The sequence below is a fragment of the Miniopterus schreibersii genome, assembly GCF_964146895.1.
Source record: "Miniopterus schreibersii genome assembly, chromosome: 11".
Classification (NCBI taxonomy): Eukaryota; Metazoa; Chordata; class Mammalia; order Chiroptera; family Miniopteridae; genus Miniopterus; species Miniopterus schreibersii.
In genome coordinates, this window is record NC_138111.1 from 67,636,198 (window position 1) to 67,656,791 (window position 20,594).

At 41.4% G+C, this 20,594-nt stretch overlaps 1 protein-coding gene across 3 annotated transcripts in view; it reads right to left on the reverse strand.

Annotated features, from left to right (window-relative positions):
* Window positions 1-20,594, reverse strand: part of FAM120A (family with sequence similarity 120 member A) — a 95,776-nt gene that overhangs the window by 58,756 nt on the left and 16,426 nt on the right. For all 3 annotated transcript variants that reach the window (XM_081151972.1, XM_081151971.1, XM_081151970.1), the window contains exons 2-5: window positions 19,319-19,565; window positions 16,406-16,488; window positions 5,793-5,921; window positions 4,979-5,075 (exon numbers count right to left, since the gene is read on the reverse strand). In XM_081151972.1, coding sequence (XP_081008098.1) covers window positions 4,979-5,075; window positions 5,793-5,921; window positions 16,406-16,488; window positions 19,319-19,565 — 556 coding nt within the window. The remainder of the gene's footprint in view (window positions 1-4,978; window positions 5,076-5,792; window positions 5,922-16,405; window positions 16,489-19,318; window positions 19,566-20,594) is intronic.

A 20,594-nucleotide genomic window follows, 5' to 3' on the forward strand; every position in this document is an offset into this window, starting at 1 on the left:
GCCATGCATGGCCACTGAGCCCAGACAAACAAGCATCACCTGACCACTCTTCCCCCTTCTTCCTGTGCTCCAACCACATCCTTGTTTCTTCCACACTGTCCCCTCACCTCGACCCCTTTGCACATGATGTCTCCTTTGCATATACATCCTCCCTACTGTCTCCTTGCAAAATTCCTACCCTACCTCCAAACCTTACCCCAAACTATAATCAAAAGACAAACATAGAATGAAGCATTAGCTTAATAGGGCTGGTCCTCCTTGACCTTCCTGTTCACATTCCTGTAGGATCCCCCCTCACGAGTCTACAAGGACAAGGGTAACATCTGTCCACACTGTCTAGCACCCAGCACAGTGCCTGCCATGAATTAAACACATTAAGGAGCTCATTTACTCTTCTCTTTTTTTTTTAAATTAATAAACTTTTTTTTTTTTGAGCAGGTTTAGTTTACAAAAAACTTAGCAGAAAGTATACATTACTGTGTACTTGCATTATTGTAGTATATTTGTTATAACTGATGACTCAACATCAACATATTATCATCAACTGAAGTCCATAGTTTACTTTAGGGTTCACTCTTGGTGGTGAGCCCTAAGGATTCACTCTAAGGATTTCAACAAATTTACATGGACATGTGCCTACTTTATAGTATAATAAAACATAGCTTCACTGCTCTAAAAATCCTCTGTGCTTCTCCTATTCCTGCCTCCCTCCCCCCCTTAATTCCTGGCAACCACTGATCGCTTTACTGTCTCCATAGTTATGCCTTTCCCAGAATGTAATACAGTTGAAATCATATAGTAGCCTTTCAGACTGACTTCTTTCACTTAGTAATATGCATTAAGGTTTCTCCACGTCTTTTCATGGCTTGACAGCACTTTTTTTTTTAGTGCTGAGTAATATTCCACTATCTGGATGGACCACAGTTTATGAACCCATTCACCTACTGAAGGACATCTATGTTGCTTTCAAGTTTTGGCAGTTATGAATAAAGCTACTATAAGTATCCATGTGCAGGTTTTTGTGTGGTCCTAAGTTTTCAACTCCTTTGGATAAATGCCAAGGAACATAATTACTAGATCTTACGGTAAAAGTATGTTTAGTTTTGTGAGAAACTGTCAAACTGATCCAGTTTGGCTGCATCATTCTGCATTCCCACCAGCAATGAATGAGAATTCCTTGTGCTCCACAAGCTTATCAGTATTTGGTGGTGTCAATGTTTCAGAGTTTGGTCCATTAGGTTGTGTGGTGGGAGTTCAGCTACTGAGGAAGGCGAGGAAGACACCATACATGCTTTTTCAGACTCGCTGGACCTTGTGTCCACTGGGATAGCTTTTTACAAATATACTATGATTAGCTTGTGCCTGCCTACAAAGTCTACATTCCCAGACCTGAGGTAGCCTCTAGCATCTTTGTTTTTTTACATTCTTCCAGTGACTTTGAAGCACAGCTAGGGTTTGAGAACTACTGATTCAACCAAGAAACCAAGTGCTGCTGACAAGTCAATTTTGACATATCCTACTTGTGTTTCATTGAGACTAGGGAGTCTCTGGTTAGATGAGATGGACGTTAAGTGCTGTGATGGGAAGGACAAAATTATAATCCCCTCTAGATCTCCAGTTCCCAGTTTCTGACAAAGTATGGATTGGAACACATCCTTTTTTTCACCCTGAAAAGGACCACATGCTGTACAATCAGGCCTCATAGCAATGGGATGGGAGCGTTTGTGTTCCTTCCGCAACGTCCACACCACCTGATTAGTGTGCAGAGATCTGAGGTTTTCTCAGTGCTGCAGAGGACCACAGGCTCAGAGGGAAATCACGAAGACAGAGTCATTCCCCAAAGGCAATTCACATGGGCCCAGCCAGGAAGGATTTTCTTTTGAAAATATAGAATTCTGAGCCCAATGAAGATCTTGATATATCAGTTCCAGGCAGGTTTAGAAAACTCTGGTTATAGTCAGCTCTCCCCATTTTTATTCCCAATAGTCATACTAAGTTTCTAGTATGATTCTTTAAAATTTCTTCACAACACTACACATATTCCAATTTCTAAAGTGATTAATACAGAGAGGTTCTAATGAACAAGTTAGGTTCCAATACTGGTTGTTCAAAATTCTTAATGTGCTTTCCTATAGAATATAATCACTATGGTTGGCAAAAGCCACTTATGACCTATGTTCTACTTATAAGAGTATTTTTATGGAAAATACTGTCTCAGGTCCTGACTTGGGATGCCAAGAAAGCATTTCCCCCAAGTCCGTGTTGCTTCTAGACTCTGAATTTCCACTTCAGTCCTCACTGCCCACTGAGTTCCTATTAGCACTATTAGCACAGGCAAAAATCAAGGAGCTAGACCTCCAGAGTACTTCTGTTTCTTCCTATACTTATCAGAAGAAAAGCAACAAGTGATTTTTACATGATTCCATTTCTGCTGACTCCAAGTTATGTGTACATAACTTGAAGTAAACCTTCACTCCAAATACTGCCCCAAGCTCTCTCCAATCTCATCCTGACCCTCCAGACCACACACAAGCCACCCTGAACTCCACCCTGCCCAACTCATTGCCTCTGTGGTTCTGTGACGATGCTTAGTGAGTCCCTCGGTACAATTCAGATTTCTGCAAGTCAGAGCCTCAGGAAATGCTTTATAGGATTTACAGGTACTTATCGCCTACATTAACCTGCCTTAAAATGTCACTCTAAACAACCCAGATTTTTTACCAATTACACCACTGTTCTCCATAAAACACTAAAAAGTGAAAGTGAAACTGAATTTGAGGGTGTCAAATATGAAATATTTGAGGGTGTTTATATGAAATATATAATACTTACATTGAAATGCTGTTTGATTTAATAAAAATATGAAAGCATTTTATAGAACATTACATATTTTTAAGAAGCTCAAACTTAAACCTAATTAAAACTCAGCTATCAGCTCAGATCAATGCCAAATGTTAAGTGTCTTTCTCTATCTTTTTCTCCTAATTTTCTCCTCCTGAATAAGTGTTCTAGTCCCAAGTACACAACAATGATTGCTTAAACCATCTCTGTCACAGGACAACTAGACATCACTTAGATACAGGAAGTGCCAAGGATGTCCTATGAGCTGCTCCTTTCAGGCTTTCTAGCCATTTATTCAACATTAATCATTCACTGCCTTCTCCAGCCATTCCTCCTACAAGAATAACAGTGACAGTACTTGCTATGTAATAAGCATTCATTAAAGCACTCTATATATACTTTCTTTTTCATAGTCACTGAAGTATACCACTTTAAAACAGGACACCTGCAGCCAGGGGGGGAATCAGGATGCCCACAGCCTCAGAACCCAGTCTCTCTCACCTGTCTCAACAGCATCTACTGGACATCCTTTGTGCCTGATGAAACTGAGACAACCTGATCCGTCTCCTTCATGTCTTGCCCTAACTAAAGTAATACATGGTATCGTGTGTCCCTCCTTCCAATACCCCAAGTCCCCCTTTCCAAGAGTAATCCTAAATCACATCCAATCATTTCACTCTCCTGATTCAACAACTTTTCATGATTTAAGTCATGCAGCCAAGTACTTTCCCACTGCAGGTACAGAATGAAGGTGGCAGGTGAGATCCTGGCTCCCCCAGAGTTGACATTCTTAGGAGTGGAAGGTGGGTGTGAGGAAATGTAAAGAAAATTAAAGTTAGGTGGCATGATGATGGCCTAGTGAACTGATATAGAGGAAAGACCCCAGAGAAGTGACAGTGAAGCCTACATCTCAGAAACTGGAATAGCCCAAGCATAGCCAGTCAGGGCAAGAGAGCTCTAGGCCCACAGCCAGTGCAGAGGCCCCAGGACTGGAGCCAGTGTGACACATTCCAGGCAGGAATGAAGCCAGGGCCTGGAGAGTGAGGGGCAGAGGGCAAGAGGAGTCAGACCACAGGGAAGCAAGTGGGAAGTCGGGAGCTTGTTTCAAATGAGATGGGAGTAGCATGGACCGATACATTTTTAAACACTACTCTGGCTGCAGGAAGAAAATGAATGGCGGCAGGGGGTGGGGGGAAAGCAACAGAAGAGCGAGCACCTGTTCCATAAGGAGGCCTCTGTGAGAACCACAGTCTCAATAGGGGGCTGAGCCAGCAGAGGATAAGGCCTGCACCCGCTGCCCCCACCCTCCTTGGTCCCATGGCATCAAGACATCAGTTGTCCATCACCCACCCATAGAGACAGCCACCAACAGCCAGCACTTGCCTTTTATCTCTGTTCCCCCACGTACACAGCACACAGTAGCACTGTGCTTGAAGAAGCGAAAGAACATGAAGGACAAGTATTAGGGGCATTTTCAATCCTGGGATTAATCTTCTGAAACCAGTAAAAAGTCTTCTTCCTCTGACAGCATTAGGAACATGCTGTGTCGTATATAAAGTAAGCACACCGGGACACCAACTGGCAGCACTATTTCTCAGAGCCTTACTGCTCTGGACCCCAAGAAAGGCAATCTGACTCTGGGAGGAGGCTAGTCCTTTACAACCTCCCAGGAGATAGTCACTACCAAGCAGTCTTCAGGCAAAGAGCTTACAATTGTGTTTATTCCCCAATTTTAAATCTCTTGAGTTAAATTTAGTCTTTTGGGGGGGGGAAGGGAAGGCAACAAAAGAGGAGACACACATCCATGCATTTGTGAAAACATCTATAGATGTGGCAGGTCTTCTATGTCCCCAGCACACTCTGAAAGAGGACACAGAGACTGCAACATCACCACCATCTACAACCTTGGTCCTCATGGCCCTACTTTTCTCCTTGACTTTCGTAAGTCTAAGTTTCCTCTTGGTCCTCATACTTTCAGGGATTACTATTCAGTCTGCCCCGGAGGTTTGGCTACGTTTATTTGAATAACTGCAGAAATCTCCTCTCAAAAGAAGCATGCAGGGTTATCAGGGAAATATTTAAATCTCCTCGGTTACTGCATGGCCAGCATCCACTGCAGAGGCCTTGATTTACTTACCTAAGTAGTGTGGTGGGTGAAATGCCACAGGCTTACTAGTCGCTGAATAATATCCAATTGCTCTCTTAAATCGAATAACTTTGTCGTCTGTTCTAGACTAAAATAAACAAAGGAGAACCTTTGTAAATTAACATGCCACGGTCATGTGTTTCAACAATATTTATAATTCAGTACATGTATAAAAAATCTGCAGCCTTTCAAGCTAGATAAGGATTTAGAATGACATTAAAATCTTCAAGGAAAATCAAGAAAGCAAAGCAGTTAACACAGAATCTGAAACGGCAGCAGAAGACATGGGTTCTGGATACAGCCCTCGACTTCTCCTTGGCCATATCTCTGGTGCTGCCAGAAGTTTCACTTTCCATGTCCAGCAAGTGGGGCAGCTGTTTTAGCTCTTCAGGGAACAGACAGAAGTCACACAAACTTCACCCCTTTTACTAACCCCGACCCCTCAAATTCTTCACTTCCCACAAAAGGAAGATGAAATCCCTGACCATCACCTAAAGGGAAGGACAAGTCAGAGATTCACAATTTCACTTGACTCACTTGATACATCTCTCTTCTTAGTAGAAATCCTACCAAATAAAACTCTAGGAGCAACAGACACCTCACCACTCATCTCCCTCACTCCCTCCTCTGTGCAGCCTAGAGGGGAGGCTGGAGGAGCAAGGTGAGGTGCTAGTCCTCTCAGCCAGTATGGAGGCCTAACAGCCCAAAAGTGCTCCTGGACATGGCCAGCCAGTGTGCTTCTCAAGCCCATTCCAAACCCGGCACACACCACTGTGCAGAGCACTGCTGGAGTCTACACATCTACCTGAGAATGCTGGAAAACATCTTTAGCTATGGCATCCAAGTCCGAGGTGTCCTGGATGTTGCGGACGTAGTCAGCCACAGCCTTGATCACCACGTCACATGGCGGTAAGACCAGCTGGTGGGCCCGGACCTGAGAAAACAAGCATACATGTCAACACCCTAATTCCAAACATAGGGCCCAGAAACTCCAGGTGGTGTTTCCTTCTAAGGGCCCAATTACTACCAATCTGTGAGCTCTTGGTGGGACTCTGAGGTTCAAGGCATGATCTCCCTTTCATTTGTTGAAATACAGCCCAGTTAAGCAGCATCTGACAGCTTTTCCTTACTTCTGAGACCAGGTCTGTGACCTGCTCATGATCAGTTCCAAGCCTGAGACACTGAGCCCCATAATAGCCAGCACACAGCCATGGTAAAGCCCTGGGTCACAAAAGCTTCCTTTCTTTCAGTGTCAGCCAGCAGGTCTGTGCTGGACAACCCAGTCCCAAGCACTCGAGTCCACTGCAGAAAGACTAGGGAGGAGGCTGGTATCCCTTCCTGTTGAGGGACATGACTGATGAAAGACACATGGAATCAAGCATAGGAGTATTATATTGTCTCAGAATAGTTGATACCAGGAAAAGGTAAGTAAAGAGAAATATAATTATGGCTATGCCCCTGTGTTCTTAGAAACAAAGATGAATCAGGTACTAAGTTTGTTTCCAGCAATTAAAATGAAGTCTTTATTTCCTATTTCGTCATGAAGAGCATAAAGATAAAGGGGGCAAAAGGCTCTAAAGGCTTTGCGCCCCCAGAGCTGTGCACTCCTGTCACCCCCCCCCCCATGTGAATGTGGTAAGAGGGTAGCCAGCTGACCTCGGGCCCAGCCTGATGCCCTGAATTGTTCACATGGGCTCAACGCTGTGGAGTCCTCCAATGTGGAAAGGGAAGCAAAAAAGCTGTTTACCAGATGAAGTGTGAGAAGGACTCCACCAGCCACTGCTTGCTTTGCCAGTGCAGGGAGGGCCACAGTGTGCGGTGGCCTTTAGAAACCAGAAAAGACAGAAAACACTCTCCCTGAGCCTCCAGAAGGAATGAGGCCCTGCCGACACCTTCATTTTAGCTCAGTGAGACCCATTTTGGACTTGTGACTTATAGAACTGTAAGATAATAAACTCATGTTGTTTTGAGATACCAAAAAAGGGGGGGGGGGTTAGAAAAACTCAGGCTAACCAAATGGAATAGAAGAAACCACTGAAAAAAACAGGTATTTACACTTTAAGCTATTATCATGTACATTTTCAGGTGCACAATAGTACATTCAATTTCAAAAAAAAAAATAGTTTCTTCTTGAAATGATGCTTTCCACGTATGAGCAGTTGCTCTCCTCTCTAGGAAGATACATTCCACATAAGGGACTGCAGAGGACTACTGCAATGTCTGTGGCTGTGGATTAGAAATACATTCCTAGAAACCCAAGTCCTCCCATGTGAAAATGAAAAACCTCTGGTGCACACCAGCTCCATGGTGAGGAAGTCCCTGGAACAGCACATTTCAGTCAGTCTGGAAGGCATGGAAGTTCTAACCACTCCCACTTGCAGGGTTTAACAGTCCCACAGCAGGGTGGATATGAGAGCCTGGTGGTGGCAGCCCTGGGAGTGGAGAGTCAGGACAGAAACCCTGAGTGTCCCACACTCAGCAGAACACGGCATTTTCCCCTCCATTCGCGCACACCCCAGGGATATGGCTCTCTACCTGCAGTGGGGCTAGCTGGCCTTGCATGTCTGGTGGCCTCTAAAATCCTAGAATCACCTAATCATGCTGCAGACACTACTGGAAAGGCTGGTCACTTTAGAGGGATTTTATATACTGAACAAATAAGTGACAACTAACATGGTAAGAACAGAACAATGCTAGGGTCTGGGGAGCAAGGCAGAGTGAGGCAAACAGGACAGGTGACAGTGTCAAGGGCCCCAGGGAGGCTGAAAGCCATCTTCAAACCTGTCAACTGAGTCATCAGCAGCCTTGGACAAAGGCCCACTGTGGGGGCCCAAATTCAGTGCAGGAGTTAAACTGTTGGGGACATTAGGAGAGGCCGCCCTCGGTAGATTCCCAGGTAAGAAGGGAGCTAGGAAAATGAGGGAAGGACAGGACTGCATTTATAAACTGAAGGCCAAGAGGTGAATGAGGGGGCAGAGGTTCACAGATGCTCTGAGTGCCTTCAGGAACAACAGCTCCAGAATGTCAGGGTAGGCTAGTCGCAGGCGAGGAAAATAGGCATGGATGAAGAATGGGAAAAGAGCTGGGGGCAGGGGAAAGGTCTCACAAATAAAGAGAGACCTGAAGAGACTGATGACTTTCCAGACAGACATTAGGAGAATAAAAGGATTAACTGCTGATACTAAGAGCTTGATTCAAGTCAGAGTACACACTTTTGTAAATCAGTATTACGGAGATTATTTTACATGCAAGAAAATAGGTCAATTTCAGGCACACAATTCACGAGTTCTGAAAAATGCACACATTAGTGTGACCACCACAATCATGAAATATAACGTTTCCATCACCCCAAATAATTCCCCTTCCCATCCCAGCCCTAGGCAACCACTAATCTGCTATCACACAGTCCTGTCTTTTCCAGGGTTTTACAGAAAGGCAATCCTAGATATTTCCTTTGTGTTTGACTTTTCACTTAAGATGACGCTTTTGAGATTCATACAGAGGGCAAGATGAGCAGTTTGTTCCTTTCACTGCAACCAGCACTTCACTGTATGACTGTCCCACAGCAGCTCAGACAGATGGCTTGGTGTGCTTGAGGCTACAATGAATAAAGCTACTAGAACACTCAGGTTCAAGTCTTGTTTGAATGTCTGACCTCATTTCTCAAGAGTAAATGCCCAGGAATGGGTGTGCTGGGTTATATGGTGGGTATGTGTTGCACTTTGTAAGAACTGCCAGACTGTTTTCAAACTGACCATTCTGCCTCCCACCAGCCGCGTCTGAGAGCTGCTGGTGCTGGCACCTCCCGACACTGGGCATCATCAGTCTCCTCATTTGGCCCATCCTCACGGTCACAGTGCATCTCCTGTGGTTTTAACTTGCATTCCCTAATGATGCGGAGCATCCCTTTACGTGCTTAGTAGGCACTCTTCAACGTGCCTATTCAAAACTCTCCTTCACAGGTTTTGGTCAGGCTGTATCTTCTTACAGTGCTGTCCTTTACACATTCTGGATTTAAGTACCCAAACACTGATATATTCTGCAAACAGGTCCTCTCACTCCATTGCTTGCTTTTCATTCTGTAATAAGAAATCTTTGCCTAACTCCAGGTCACAAAGATTTTCGTTTACATTTTCTTCTAGAGTTAATTTTTATATTCTAATATTTGCATTGGGTATACAGTTATTATAAAAACTATCCTTTCCCCATTTAGTTACCTTGGGACTTCTGGGAAAAATGACCGACCACACATGTAGAGGTCTATTTCTGGACTATTCTGTTCCACTGATCTACACAACTACCCTTATGTTGGTACCACACTTACTTGATTATTATAATTTAAAGTGAATCTTAAAATTAGGTAACATTAAGTCCTACTACTCTGTTCTTCCTTTTCAACATTTCTGTTGCTATAGTTCCTCTGCAATTCCATGTGAATTTTAAAATCAGTTTTTCAATTTCTACAGAAAAAAAGCTTGCTGGGATTTTCATTAAGATGCAGTAAATCTAAATAACAACAGTCTTTTGATCCATGCACACAGCACCTCTCCATTTATTTAGGTCCTTCTTTAACTTAGACCATAAATGTGTAGTGGCATCCACCTGTTCAGCCGTGTGCTTCTCAAGAGGAGACGATGCTGACTCCAGCACCTGCCTCGGGTGGAGGGGTTTGCTGCGCAGGGGGGATGGAGGAAGGACGAAGGGAAGAGTGACGCTGGTACAGCCAGTTCACGGGAACCTACCGGGAGGTCCCAGGCTGGCGCAGGAAAGAGAAACTGTGAGAAAGTGGGCCGAGGGCTCCACGGAGGGCCAAAGAGCAAAGTGTCAGCTTGTGAGAATACTAAAGGTAGAAGGCAACGGTGACAGAGGAAAGAAAGGACGCTAAGGTTTCAGATAGAGGAGGAGCCAGTGCATGACTCTGGGCATAGAAGGCTACAGTACAGTCAGTAGAGGGCAGAGCACTAAAGTTAAGGGACACAAAGAGCATGTTGTCAGTGGGCAATCTCCAATACACTGAGCTCACAGGATTCTGGAAGGCAATGGGAAAGACTGATAAGGTCCCCAAAGCTGTAACAAATGACAAAAGTGACTTCAGAGGAGTGACTAGGAGCAGTAAAAGGTGGTACATTTAGGTGGCCTGAGTCTCAAAAGAGTTATCCAGGACCCCATCCCATCAAGGAACGTGGAGACAACCACAGAAAGTATCTACAAATCATGTATCTGATTAGAGATGTAGATCCAGAATATATTTAAAAAAACTTTTACAACTCAATAATAAAAAGACAACCCAATTTAAAAAAAGATAAGGGATATGAATAGACATTTACCCAAAGAAGACATACAAAAAATGGCCGGTGAGCACAGGAAAAGATGCTCGGCAACACCAATCATCAGAGACAAAAACCAAATCACATCAGACCCCCAGGATGGTTAAAGACAAAACAACAGATAAGTGTTGGTGAGGATGTGGAGAAAGCAGAGCCTCGCACTACGCGGGGAGGGATGGGAACAGTTTTCCTCAAATGTTAAGCAGAGTTAGCACCTGACCAGCAATTCCAGTCCCAGGTATATGCCTGAGAGAAATGAAAACACAGATCTACACATGGACTTGTACATGAATATTCACAATAGCCAATAGGTGGAAACCACCTGAATGCCCGTCATCTGATGAATACATAGATTAACCGTGGGAGATATGTCTATACAGTGGAATATTATTTGGCCATAGAAGAAATGAAGTGCTGACACATGCTACAACATGGATGAACCTTGAAACATTATAATTAAAAATGGTAGACACAAGAAGTCACATAATTCCACTTATATAAAACACCCAGAGGAGGCAAATCCACAGATTAGTGGCTGCCAGGAGTTGGGGGACGGGGAGAAGTGGGGAATGACTGCCAACAGGCACAGGGTTTCTTTTTGGGGTGATAAAAATATTCTAAAATTACGTAGTGATGATGGTTGCACAGCTCTGTGAACAATAAAAACCACCTGAACTGTATACTTTAAAGGGGTAGGTTTTATGATATGTGAATTATCTCAATAAAGCTGTCATAAAAACAGAAAAGCTTTCCAATCAAGAATGGCAGTTTTAGAAGTAACTGGCTGACAAGTATCAACTTCATCATATGTCCTCTGGTCCCAGATTTGTCTCAAGAAAGGGAATGTCTCAGGGTGAGCCACCTCAGAGTGCTCGGTGTGCAGGGCCCACTGGTGAGGGGCAGGGTGTGAGAGGACGGGGTCAGAAAACCACCACGAGAGCCCTATTCCAATATGAGCACTCTCTTCCCATCAGTGATGGAGAAGGCCTGGTTGCGGACAGTGCCAGGGATCTGGACCCATGGGGGAGGAAATAAACTAGAAATGTCTGCACACTTATTTTAAGGCTGAGAATACAATGCTAGATTTAACATAAAACTAGTAGCTTCCAGGTCATAAGAAGACATAGAGTAAAAGTGCCACTAGTTGAGCTTCCCTTTGTTTCCCTTTGCCCCCTCCAAGGCCTCAGAAGTCAGACACTGTAAGCAGTGTATTTTTCAGAGTCTCCCTCTCATGTCTCAGTTCTGCTCCTTCTGGATGGGCCATCCATTCCAGCTCACTAGGGAAGAATCTGCTGGCAGGCCTAGTCCCTCAGGGGAGGAGCCAAGCTGAAAGCAATTCTGCAACAACTGGGGAGCACAAATCCCTCCCAAGACCCTGCCCCTTTACCAGAAATGCTTGTGGGAACCCCTCCCCCATCTGTAAAACAGACAGAAAAGCTATACTTGAGGTTCTACCCGTTCCAGCAGATTCCTTAGAACTTCAAACTTTCCACCTTCACTTCAGAACCAATGGGGACAGGGAAGGAAACTCTAATGGAAAGACATAAATAAGTAAAACTCTTGTGAGTTCAGTTTTATAGTTTCCTTTTAACCATTCCATACATAAATTCAAAATAAAACTTAACTAAAAACAGGTTTTCACAAACTAAAAGCTGAGAGCTCAGTAAAAGGACTCTGTGCACTGAAGTCCCACAGGGACCACTAAGAATGTGCAGCTCGTGTGCATAATGATGGTGACATTATAAAAACAAATTAATAGGATGTACATTTTAAAAAAGTTCTGGAGGATCAAACATCAGTCTATTGAAAGTGGTTGTCTTCCAGGAGTAGGAGTCTGAGTAGCTAGCTCTCACCTCCACATTGCGTAACAGTTTATTTTTCTCAACCTTCCCAGACCCTAACTATTTCCTCTAGAGCCCAAAACATCCTTGGATTTCGGAAGTGCTGCTTCGTTCTTACAAAACTGTGGGATGAATTCCTGGGAAGGGAATACATTGAGTTAACTTCAATTAACACTAATATGCAAGCAGGAATTCCTTCTCTGGAAGGTCTGTAGTGCCCAAACTGTCACCTTCTACAATGCCTTAAAAGGAAGAACTAAGAATAAGTGAAACCCATCTTTCCATTTATGTACAATTTATACCCAACTTACTTTCAAAAAGGATTCCAGAAAGGATCTGATGGCCTACCTTGCTACAATAAGGTTGCATAGTATGTTAGATATACCAGAGACCAAAGTGCCTGAAATTGTGTTGCTCTTCTCTCTGGAAGCTAGCTCCATGTATGACGTGAACTCCAGAGAGGGCCCAGGCATAGTAGGTGTGTGGATCAAGGGATGGCCAGACACTGGGCAGCAGGTGCAGCCGCTGCCCACAGCACCTGATCAGGTAAGCTGAGAGGGAAGAGAACCTCTGAGCCGGCACTTCATCCTGAGGTCTGCCAAGGGCCCTGCCATGTGCCCCAACCTCACCCTTCTGTCCACTCCATGTTCCTGGGACCCTAACATGTTTCTCTTGGAACCAGCCTAGCTTCCTCCTCCCTGGGGTTGAACACACACTGTTCCTAAAGACACTTATTAAAAACACTACTCAGTGACTTTTGATGGCAGACAGTAAAGCATAAAAAAGTATAAAGTTAGGGATAACTTTGGACCAAGGGTTCCTGATGTGACCTGATAGGCTGTCCTGGTATCCCGCTGCCTAAGGAAAGGTAATGGTATTAAAGGAAGATGAGTGACTAAAAATCAGGGAATTGGAAGGTAGAGTTGTGAACACTACAGAATATTTAAATCAGAAAGGGAGATGTGCAAAGGCTGGGTCTTGGATGGAGCTCTGGAAGAAGCGTGTCAAAAGGCCACACAGAGGTGCAGGCCTGGCCCGGGCTGATGGGCTGATGGGCAGAGCTGTGCTGGGAGGTCTCTTCTGCCTGCTCCACAACTGGGCCGTGGTGTAGGGAGAGCAATATAGAGACTGAGTAACTCTCCAGGAGACCAAGGCTTGCAGGAAGCCTGGGAGAGGAAAAGCTGGAATAAAACTGCAAGGTGGCTTGTCCAATAAAAAAAAGATGGAGAAGGGACTCCATGGCTGGAAATACTTGGGGGTAATGAACAACTCATGGGGATAAAACCTAGAAATGCATAACGTTTAAGAACACAAAAAACATTAAAATGAATACAAATACAATTAAAATTTTTTAAATTAAAACTACTCACCCAAAACAAGATTCCACAACATAAGAACAATAAAATACTGAGAAAGCTCCTTTTAAAAGGGTGCTCATTTAGCCCATGCTTATGGTCAGGCACTCCCACCACAGTCAGATGCTCCACACTCCTGAAGCCACCCCTTTCTATAATTTTATGTTACATGAAATGGCCTCCCACGGTCCAGAATACAAATAAAACATTCTTTACTTCCAAATCGAAGAAATTTGATACCATTTTACTGGCAGCTCTTAACATCAAAAATGAAGTACTGAAAAGCCTGAAACCTAACTAACTGCCCTACTTCTTCTTTCCTACAGCCCTCATGTGATTTTAGGTTCCAAGTATGTCTAGCACTGCATTTATGCTCCTAGAGGGCATGATTCCCTGATTAATAAGTAAGGCAGCACAAAACAGAATTATTTCCTTCTCAGCTTCCTCCTTGTGGATGCCATCCCATGAGCTAGTCGTCTTACGTTTCTCCTGACCCTGCAGGTTCTTCTTGTACTTCCTAACACTCAGAGGCCCACCCCAGACATGCTCCACTCTTAACACAACCAGCACTGGGGATGGTGAGGTTGAAACGCTGAGAGGATGAAGGTCATGGTAATATGTGTTAAGGAGTGCTCTGAATTTGTTAGATAATGAGTTCATATAACACAATCCTTTGTGTACAATAATTAAGTAGATTTCACTTTGGCAAAATATAGTAGGATAAACAGAATGGACCAACGAAGACTTGAACTTGGGGATGCAAAATCAGGTATCTTTAAAAGCTGTGTATACAAAGTACTGTACAACCAACAACTAACCAAATTTTCAAAAGATGTAGTTAGTTTCACAACTGGGAAAAAGAAGAGACTACAAAGCAGATGGGATGCAGACAACTCTACACAGCAGCAATGTTCATGAAAAAAAAAAATCACATCCAATTTCCCACCATCTATGTTAAGATGACTGAAATGATGATCCACACGAAAATGTGTATATAAGGTCAAAACATAAAAGCACTGCAATTTTTAAACTCAAAGCCAGATGTGCTTGCATTTCATAATGTGACTTTAAAAATCCTACAACTTATCAAGTCACTGAAAAATGATTTTGGATTGCTTCTCTATTATACCATAATAGCACCGAGCTAATATTTAAAAAACTTATGATAATAATGCATAAAACTTGATTAGATTCTAATTTAAACAAGCAAACAATGTACAAATGATTTTCACAGAACTGGTAAAATTTGAATACAGACTTACCATTAAATGACATTAGGGAATTACTGCTAATTTAGTTGATGTGATAATAGTAATATGAATCAGTTAAAGATTATCCTTATTTTTTGGTGAAACAGTAGTTTTCATAGGTGAAGTATTATGGTATCAGCAACTTACTTCCAAATAGTTGAATTAAAAGACAAATATAAACATAAATACATCATAGCAAAATGTCAATTGTTGAACCAAGATGATGGATATACTGATAGACATTTTCTATTTTAACTTTTTACATAGTTAATACTTTTCTTTACAAAAATGTTAGGAAAAACACATGATAATGATGTTAGTGACCAGTCAACAGACTTAGTTTTTCTATAATTCTTCAAACAGCTCCTCACTTCTACCCTCTACACATTAAACAAGGCTAGCTCAACTTAGACTTATGCAGCTGGTCTGGGATCCTGGGAGTCTCTCACCCCACTATTCAAAAATACACAAACCCTGTAAGAAACAAGCCTTCATTTTGTCTCAACTTACAGAAGCATACTGCTTAACAAACCTAATGAGCACAATGCCTTTAAGTCTACCTGATTTAAGACTGTACTTTCCCCAACCTGCATTTAAATAATGGAATTGCCAGGAATTTGAATCAAGGTTACAAATTTGTAACACTTCATTAGTGTAAACAGCAAATAAAAAGCTTTTTTTCCAGCCCAGCTGGGCATGGCTCAGCGGTTGAGCATCGACCTAAGATCCAGGAGATGGCGGTTCGAATCCCAGTGAGAGCACATGCACGGGTTGTGGGCTTGATCCCCAGTAGGGGGGGTGCAGGAGGCAGCTGATCAACGACTCTCTCATCATTGATGTTTCCATCTCTCTCTTTCTCTCCCTTCCTCTCTCCGAAATCAATAAAGATATATATATATATATTTTTTAAATATATTAAATATTAAGTGTTACGACACTTTATAAGAACATTAAGTAAAAATAACCCATTTCTCTAATGAACTTTGGTCTCCATCATTCAAAAAGCATTAAAGCCTTATACAGACTTTTATAGTTTTAGAAAATTCATAAGGACGTTACGAAATTTATCAAACGATGCTAACACATTGATCTAAGTTAGAGGTGACTCTACTGCCTATTGAAAAATGCATATTTGTAAGTAAGAAAATTAATACATAAAAACTTAAGCTAAAAGGATTCCATCTTCTAGGTACAAGGCATGAAGAATTCCTGTAAGGAATTTTTTTTTTTTTAATATATCTTTACTGATTTCAGAGAGAGGAAGGGAAAGGGAGAGATAAAGAGATAGAAACATCAATTATTAAAGAGTTGTCATCAGCTGGCTGCCTCCTGCAAGCCCCCCCACTGGGGAACAAGTCCACAACCCAATCTCCTGGATCCTAGGTCAATGCTTAACTGCTGAGCCATGCCTGGCCAGGCTAAGGGAATTTTTAAGGACATTTATAATTTCTCTAAAATACAGGTGTTGGGAACAAGACAAGGCAGATTGTTTTCTAAGGCAGTGCAGATCCTGAAGTTAGAGGAAGGCATAACACTGCTAACTTTGTGGCATTGTTCCTTCTACAAAAAAGGAACATGACCTACATTAAAATAAAAACAAAATCAGCAGCTGATTACAAATGTTGGAAATGAAATTAATTTGTACCTTAAGTGAGGCGAGTGGGTGTTCTGGACCAAGTAAACTCCAGTGAAAGGAAGCCAGGTCTTCATCAGGCAGAATGTGATTTCCTGGAATGCAAACATGGACACTATAAAAGCTATCACCATGAGTAACAGAGGAAAACTTATCACTGCATGTTATAATCTGAAGATTACCTTTGTTTGTGTTTCAGACTTTACAATATGACTTTATAGGACCATCTCATTTGACAAACCACATAAAACTTCCACATAGAAATTAGGAATATTTTTTTCATCTTTTAATACAAAGCAGCATACAGCAGGCCGACTTCTTGCAGCTGCCTCACGTACAATGTGAATTTGCAGTACACTTCCAACAGCACTCACACTGAGTACACTGCGTAACAACCTAAGCAACTTCCCAGCGCAGGACTAAGGTCAGCCTGATAGTGCCAACTTGATACAAGTTTTCACTGGTTCAAGAGAAGACTACACGCTGTAAACTAGTTCAACAGCAGTTATAAAATCTCTCTATGCAAGGCTAAGTGACAATGACTACTGCTCATGGCATGGATCAACACCCTCCTCCTGTAATTTCCATTGCCACCCACATATAGATGTGACAAAGAACAGACCATAACACCACCAAGCAGTATCACTCAGCTGTGCACCCTATGGCCAAGCTATGTCACAAACGAGAACTGTATTCAGTTGCGAAGCTACATTTGGGGGAAATATTCTCCCTTCACTATAGTGCTTGCTGCCTGATCTACTGATATCTACTGATATCAATGTTAGTTATCTCGATGCAACTTAAAAGCAGTAATTTCCTAAATAATTTTGTGATTTTTATATCATAATTTAGTCACCACCACAGACAGCAGGTTCATTAATTAGCTGCTACCAGAAAACAAAACAAAGTGAGATCATGTGCAACATTCCTGATCATAATATTCTAAACACACAAAAACACCATACAGAAGTACTGAACTGCCATGATGCACAAGAGCATGGCTACATTCTGTCTAGTCACTGCTCTGCACTGCTTTCCTCTTTTCATGGATTGCACACAACTTTACTGAGAAGTATGAGTGTCTGAGATTTTTTAAAGCTTCTATATAAAAAAATATTCAGCCAATTCCAACATCAGTAATACTCTGTTAAAACGTGGGTCAAATACATTTTAAATGAATACTCCACTCAACTTTTCTAAAGCAAACCACTTATATAGCTATACTTTCTGCTACAAAAAGGAAAGAAGAAAAATAATCTTTCTCATTTGAGGAAACTGAAACTTTTACACAAAATCTAAAATAAAGATGCTTTCCCAATTAAGAGTTTGCTTATAACCTGACTAAGTTTTTTCAGTTCCAAGCCCTAAATTAATTCATTACTAAATTATTATAATGTTACTGATTGTTTTTCATTTATTTTAAAATTTCACAAAATAACTTAGCTAGAAGAGTATGAGTTGGCATTATATCCCAAAAAATATACTCTATGTTTCTTAAATAAAATAAATATCCTTCCACATCTCAAACAAACTAAGGCATTTATATTCTAAAGGCATACAATTTTTCCAGTTCATTAAATGTCCATTAATATCCCCAACTCATTTTGCATAATGTTTAAGTAAATATGAAACTGTTTGTAATGTGACCATCTACATAATCACTTTTAACATCAGAGGAATATAACTTTTATATTTTAATATTTGAAAATAGGAAAGAATATTTAGAAAATTAGTTTTAATCCTCCAAATCTCAAGTCACAGAGTTGCCTAAGAAGATGGACAGAAAATAGCCAAATACAAACTTAAAGACACCTATTTGAGATTAGATCCAAACAAAGACAATTTATGAAATCAGAATTTTGATCACTGATTGTGGTAGTTATACAATTTGAAATGCTATCACCAAATAAACTGAAAATTTGCTTACAATAATTTCTAATTGTGTATAACACTTTTGAAATGTTTATAAAACTAGATAACTAGAAATTTCTAAAAAACAATCCACAATATAATTCCCCTCATAATACAACCAGATTGGGCCATTAACCTCCACAGATACAAACTGAAAGAGTACAACATGATCTCACTATCTTGAGCCCACCTATCTCTCAAAAAGGGTTTGTGTATTAGAAACAGCCCTCAATCCCATCACTGCCGTTCATGGGTTTTAATCACAGTAGGGCCTTGCTCAGAACATGTTTATTTATATTGTGGACACAATTCTTATATACTCGCAGCAACCTAGAGCTGGATATTCAAGTAGCTACAGACATGCAGAAAGAGGAGCTGACAAAAGAGAAAAGAAAGAAAATAACTATAAAATCCAGACTTAAAGTAATAGATGAACTGTAAAGTTCTTTTTAAGCAAAACAATAAATATATAAAATCTTAGTTAAAACAAGACTTCATCCTTTCTAGGAAATTCCTCCAAGGGAGTTTTTAAAGACATTTATATATTTACTTAAAATCTAGGCATTATAAACAAGGTTTGATAGTTTATTTCTGTTATTTTTCTTTTAAAGTAGTGAGTATCCCCAAAATGAGGGGGGCAACATGACAGTATTAAATTCACAGCATATTTTCTTCCATAACAAGCATAATTTACACCAAAGGTTTAAATGTCTAATTTTCATAGTGAGACTATTGTTAACACTTGTGATTTTTTTAATTGTCATTTTCTCCAAAAAATTAGTTTTTCGGCCTGGACAGCACAATACATAAACAAACACGTTATAGCAAAAGCAGCACATTATCAGCAACACCAAAAATAATACTAAGAAATGGTTTTGAGGAGAGCCTATTCCCTGGTTCTTTTCAATTTAGGATAGAATCCGAAACATCCCAGCCCTAAAATATAAAATATCACTGTGTTCTTGCTACAGAACTCCTTTATGACTTGAGATAGATTTCACACTGCCCACCTACCTAACAGAGCGGCAAAGATAGGGAAGCGATTTGGGTTCAGGTCCAGCTGCTTGGCTACCTCATGCATCAGGTATTGGCTTGTGGTGAGGCTTTTCCCATTCCGGCTCAGTTTTAGGGCATGGGCACTGAAATAGTAGGGGATGTTGCACAGCGCGTAATCAGAGTCGTATGCAACCAAGCCATGAAAGCCATTTTCTCTGCAGAAACCAATCACTTCTTGATGGTGGTCCTCGATGCTCTGCGCAACCTGTGCAAGTGAGAAGACACTTGGTCAGAGGCCAGGCACCACGGCAGCACGTGCTCAATGTGCAGACACGTCTATACAGAATCCAAACATTTCAGATATGGGAATTACCCAAGAGAGCCTAATGGCCCAAAGTGCCTTAGTAAAATGTGCAGCACGTTGCTCAAACAGGAAATAATCTCCTGGTCAGTAACATGTGATCCCATCCACACTGTAAAGTAGGTTTTGATTTCTTGTCAAGGTCAAAGATCACCTTGCTTACAAATATACAATGCCCTCCCCCCAAAAAACCCCCAATATTTTGAAGGAAAAAGAGAGTGATGGCGGAAAAAAAGAGACAAAACAGGAAAATAAAGAAGTGTGAAGAAAGATGACAGAGAGAACACAGCAACCCTGAGTGAAATCAAAAGAATTTCTTCAAAGTACATCAAATGTATCAAATAGGCAAAGTAATCAGACGGGTTTAAAAAAAAAAAAAAAATCCAAGTATATCTGACTATTATAGTTATCATATACTCTGAAGCATCAGCATATGGGCATAATAATAAAAATGAACACATTTACCCCCCAAATAACTGTCACATGCTTATTCTGTGCAAAGACTAGGCCTGGTGGTGTGGCACCAGGTTCAGAACCACCATGGGGACTAAGTCTAAATTTACTGCCTTTTTAGTGATGAAAACAATAGTCAAAGCCTCTTTGCTCCTACAGGTTCTCCCACCACAAAAAGTCCCCACCTATCTTGAGAGTCTGTGACATACTAAGGAGGGGCTGAGAAGTAATTCCCAGGGAAAAGTAAAAGGCGCCTGAAACCTCTGTTCCTAAACACACACCAAAAGGGACTAAAAAACATTTTCCTAAAATATATAAAGTTAAAAACAATCGATTCCTCTCCTGCTGTTTCCCAAACTCATTCACCCAACTAAAAGCTGCAGTTTTTTTGCTTCTATAATAAATAAGGTATTTTAGAAAACATAATTTTAAACTAAATCAGGTGATTCAGCTACCTGTGGAAAACTTACTCTCCAAAGA